Genomic DNA, 5,699 nt, shown 5'->3' on the forward strand with positions numbered 1-5,699 from the left:
GATGATCGACTCTTTTAAATGAAACCAGAGAGCGTTGACAGAGAGGAGAAGGTAGAAATGACTCAGCCTGGAACTGAAAATATGGATGGAGGACAACAGTGACGAGAGGAGAATGTGTAGCACTGAGCTAATACATATCGGGGCTAATGCCCAACAAACATTTTAGCTAAATGCCTTTTTGTGGGATGTGTTGTTATTTATGTAAAATGTAAATTAAGCAGATAGCAACCATTTTAAATGTTCCTGAAAGACTAAAAGTACAGCATTTAGTTTGTCCAAACACCTTTTTAATGTGCTGCAATAGTTTGATTAACGATTATTCAAACTCATGAATAAACAATTTATAAAGCAATAAAGAATTATTTGAGTGTGACTATTTACATTTGATCATCTTAATGTTCAAGAGTTTTGTAGGTTTAAAATAATTTTTACATTCATTTTGTTCCTATTTTCTCCCTTAGATGGTAAAAGCATTTGTTTAATAACGTCATGATTAATCTTTTAAATAATTTCAGCTCTCCATAGTTTTTAATCTGCAGTGCATCTTTAGCAACTCTAAGCAAATTTATTAAGGGGTCTAAATATGGCTCGTTTTTGTGCTGATTAAAAAAATGAAAATTAAAATAGCTTTGCTATAACCATATCACATTTAAAAATCTTAAATTTAGAACATACTTTATGTATGACTGAATCCAGTATTGCTCTTCTGCTGAAGCTGGACTGAGGAGTTCAGTCAACAGTTTCCTGTTCCACCCACCTTAGTGTCTGCCACCCCCCAAAGAAAAATCATTTGAAGTATTTCTTTAAAAACTTGACAAAAACCAAAGAAGATGTGTGGCATTATTTGTGCAAAGTCCTCCCTGAGAAGATTGCAGCAATAGTTAGACTTTAATGCTTGTTTCTTCATGGGGATGGACATCCTAAACAACCGTTAGTTAGACGACGCGTCTTGCTGCTGAATAAACAGAAGGAAGAAGACTGGCGTCAGTCAGCAGCTGCACACAGGATGTCACTCACAGGTCACTTAAACCAGGGCTTCTTAACCTTTTTGACCTCGGGGTCCAATTTGTTGAAAATAAAGTAACACGAGGCCCAGTCAGACATTACCAATGTATGGATCAAAATGATAATTATTATAAATCTGGGTTTAATTTGTATGGTATTTGCATTTTAACTAAATTAAAAACACTTACATTTTAAAAGTAAAACTCCTGTCAAATAATCACAAGACATGATTATGACAAACATTTTTATATTGTAACCTGCCCATAACAATTATTTGAACAAATACAAAGGTCAGTCAACAGACCACTCAGACTTATCAACACAAAAATAACATTTTTTCCCTTTTTTTAAACAAAAATTAACAAAAATAGACAATTCAATAAATAAAATTGTGGTTCTACAATAAATACATTTAAAATGTTCAGTGTAAATGTTTCAAATAAAAAAAACTGTAAAAATGTAATAGATAAATTGCAAATTTAAACTTTTGCATGGTAGAACCAGAAGCTGCTCTTCATATTAGTGACAAACTTTGGTGTTTTTTGATGAGTTACTTTCATTTTTGCTTCAACTTTTCATTTAAAATAAGTTTCCATTCTCAGCAGGTTTCTAAGTTTCTTCTTCTACATATTAAAAAGTTGTTAAACATCTGAGTGGCGCACTACTGCTACTAGTGGTGAGAAAGTTTATTGCACCTTATTCAAAATCAATGTGGTCCCACGGCCCTCTGAGGCCCAACGTTAAAAACTGTTGTTCTTTTGAGGCCCTCAAGGTGGCGCTCGTGGCCCACAATTGGGCCGCGGTCCATTGGTTAAGAATCTCTGACTTAAAGCACTCACTTTGTTTGGTGTAAGGCTTACATGTTTACCATGTGGACCCTTTAAAAACATTTGGCCAAAGATACAAAGAACTGGGTAGTTTTTCATAATAAAAATTGTGTTTTACTCAAGAAAAGACAGGTTTTTAAGGGTTGGTTTTCCAGTGGGAATAGCAACAACCAAGCTGTGACATGAAAAAGTTACAAAACCCCAGCAGCTTTAATAGAACACTGTGATTTCTTAGTACTTAGTATTAGTACAACGTTGGTGGCTTTTCATCTCCTGGCTGCCTGACCAATATGAAGGATTTCCGTTCTATCAGCACTCAGACATTTGCCTTGAGCGAGCTGGACTCGGTCTGCAAGCTGTTCTATTGAGGGTCATGGGCCAGCTGTGGTTCCTAGACTTTGCTGGCCAGATGGAATTGATCTTGGAGAAGCTGATAGTTTCGGCTCGGCAGAATCGTCCACACTATTTGTCTGATGGCATTCGCCACTTTGAGATGTACCAGCAGACATTGAAGCAGATGGAAAATTATCGTCTGCCTGACTCTTCTGTTCCCAAAACAACTGATTACAGATTCGGCTCTCCCCTACATGGCCTTGAGTTGTTGACTAAATTCTTCCTGGGTGGATTATGTCAACTGATGCTCTCCTCTCACACCCGTCTGTGATCTGGTTCCTGGAGCAAGCTGAGGGCTGCACAGAATGAACCGTTAACATCCATATTCTGAACTATGGCTGCGCTGGTTTTGGGGACTCAATTCTTCAGGCTCATTCTTCAGACAAGCATACAACACTCGTGGCTTCAGATACACGCCCCCTAAACTCACTTACTCCTCTGGCTAATAAATCTGCTCTATGCAGAGGTTTTTTATAAACACCATAGTGTGTCACATTGTTGATATAATATGATGTTTTTGATTTTTTTTCCTCATCTTCCCTTGTGTTGTTTTTAGTTTTTCTAAGGGTAGCACTTCCTTGTGATGCCTTCATGAAGATGATCCTTGCTCTGTGCAGGGTCTGTGGCTGCATGACCCAGAGCACCTGTTCTCCCATGTTTGTTATGTCCTGTCTTCTTCTGAATGGGTGTTCTGAACTGTGATTTCACTGTGCTCTCTGTACGATGACAATAAAAGTCTCTCTATTTTTGTTGTTTTACCTTTGATCACCTTGTCTTTTTCAGGAGCTGATCACCACCCTGTACATTGGCTTTCTGGGTCTGATCTTTTCCTCCTACTTTGTCTACTTGGCTGAGAAAGATGCTGTTGATGAGGAGGGCAAGACGGGCTTCTCCAGCTACGCAGATGCCCTGTGGTGGGGCGTGGTAAGACATCCAAACAGAGAGCTCAAATCTACTTGTTATAACTTTTACAGGTTGTGTAGATGAGTACATTTATTTAGGCTTTTCAGGTACAAAACAATACAAAACTATTAGGTACAATATACTTTAGATCTTAAAAGCTTCAATAACCTCATTGTTGTATTTAAAAAAGAAACAAAACTGATTCTAAAACTGGAACATTGTGTACATGAAAAAAATGCTATGATTTGCAGATCTCATAAACCCATTTTAATATATGAAATGCTGAAACTAAGAAATTGTACAGTTGTTGGGGAAAAACACATGTCAAAATAGGGCAACAAAAGGCTGTGATTAAAATTAAGTGGTATAAATAAGAAACTGGAAAACCGTTTTTCAATTAATCAACTGGTTATAAAAAGAACATTTTAGAGAGGCTGAATCTCTCTGAAGTAAAGATGGACAGAAGTTTACCACCCTGCAAAAAACTGTTTCTAATCCATCCTGTTCTTTACTTTGTTTTTGTTATTTTTACCAAATTTCCCTCTGGGATCAATAAAGTATTTTTGAATTGATTTGAATTTGAATTAAAATAAAAAATAACACCAAGGTTCWTTACATTAGAACTGGAGGCCAGATTAATGCCATCCAGAGGAGCTGAAAGGCTGCAAAGTTGGCCAACAAACTACAGTTAAAATAAAATCAATGATTTTAATCTGGAGAGATCTCTGCTCATAAAGAACAAGACTTGAAGGTTAATTCTGAAACCCTCAGGCATCACGGCATTAAAAAACATAAACACATAAATAATGGACTCAAAAACACCTGTAAACACATTGCAAATAATATTTAAAGCTCCATAATGCAAAGAAGACCAAATTGAAAACTGTTCTGTGGTAGGACAAATCAAAATTAGAAATCCTTCTGAAAACCACAGACACCAAGCCTGCTGTACTAAAGAGGAGAAAAGACCATTATTAGCACACAGTTCAAAAACCTGCCTCTTTCATGGTATAGGGGTGCATTAGGGGTGCATTACTGCCTAAGCTATGACGGGCACCAGCTTTTAAAACAACTCATACTCTCATCCAGCAGACCGTCCAGTAAAAAAGAGTGAGACAACGTTGGCCTTTCAAAACTCCAGTCGCTGGTCTCCTCACTTGTTTAAAGTCTGTTGCTAAAAGAGAGGAGATGCTTCACAGAGGTAAACATGTCCAAACTTTCATTTCATGTGTTGCTGCTGTTCAATTCAAAATTCTCTTATTAAAAAAAAACACAGTACAATTTCTTAGGGTAAACATTTGAAATTTTGCAGTGTCAATAAAAAAATGTTGTATAAAATTTATTAGTTATTGCATTATGTTTTTATTTACATATGTCCCAACTGTTTTAGAGATGGGGTTGTAAAAATATCTGTACAAAGAATTCTAAATAGGAATGTTTAATGGGAGATTATACACTCTAAAGCCGAATTAGTTGACATTACTAGAAATTTGCGAGGAAACCCGTTGCCTTAAACCATTCTAATTTTTACACAATGATGAAACTAATCAGGTTTAGGTGTGTTAACTTAAGAACTTCAACACCATTGTATTGAGCAGCGAAATATTTAGTGTTCCTGTTCCAGATAAATAATGAGACGAGGACTGTTGATCAATGCTCTTGTAGAATTCCTGCTTGAGGTTCATGCCAACAATCCTGTTGAACTCCATGAATACCTGCAAAATACAGAGAGTGCTCCAATATCACATCTCAACAGCAGATATCAACCATATTTATACAGATATATGTGTAGACATATATATATATATATATATATATATATATACCCTGTATTTGCACTTCCATTGCATTTTCACTGTGACCTGTCAGAAAAAAATAAATACAAAAGAAAACTTATAGTACAGTTGTCCACATCTATATGTCATCAGAAACCAAGTAAAATTGTAGCCTAATTTGAAATAGTGTATCGTTTTAAAATTTATGTTTTTCCTGTTTCATGTTAACAAGGGTTAATTAAATGAGTCAGGCTTATATTTCTATCTACAGACTACTGATGGAGTTATAAGTAAAGGAAAAACAACAAAACAAAACACTACCGTTCAAGACCAAGTCAATTACAATTACTACGTTGTGCAACAATAAGCTAACAACAGAATTATGGTGGCTTGACTCTACTGGAGTTTCCTTGTTGATAAAAAAAATAACTGAGCTCACATGCAATATTAGCCTGGTTCAAACCAGACCCTGTCCTTCACTTTGCTTCATACGAAGGTCTGGACTTGATGCGTAGAGAAGTGATTCTTGCAGGAGGCGTGGCCTCTGCTGAAGCATGTGTGTTGTCACTGTGATGGAGGCTAAACTAAGAAGCTAAACGTAAATCACGTGTGCTGTAAACAACCCTACTGAGAGGAGAGAAGTACCGAGCTGAACGAGACGACTGTAAATGAGAGCTGCTGCTTTGTCAGACAAATTTAATTTAATTTGAATCCTTATCAACACAGACTGGCTTCATTCACTTCCTCCACTGCTGTATGCTAAAATAACTAGCAGAACATCGACGTCGTTCAAAAC

At 36.5% G+C, this 5,699-nt stretch overlaps 1 protein-coding gene across 1 annotated transcript in view; it reads left to right on the forward strand.

Moving 5' to 3' along the window:
- Positions 1–5,699, forward strand: part of LOC106529550 (potassium voltage-gated channel subfamily KQT member 1) — a gene marked incomplete at its 3' end in the record, with an annotated part of 59,161 nt that overhangs the window by 18,512 nt on the left and 34,950 nt on the right. The window contains 1 exon segment of the mRNA XM_014025008.1: positions 3,009–3,149. Within this exon segment, the coding sequence (XP_013880462.1) occupies positions 3,009–3,149 (141 nt within the window).

This window comes from Austrofundulus limnaeus, unplaced genomic scaffold (assembly GCF_001266775.1).
Source record: "Austrofundulus limnaeus strain Quisiro unplaced genomic scaffold, Austrofundulus_limnaeus-1.0 Scaffold451, whole genome shotgun sequence".
NCBI lineage: Eukaryota > Metazoa > Chordata > Actinopteri > Cyprinodontiformes > Rivulidae > Austrofundulus > Austrofundulus limnaeus.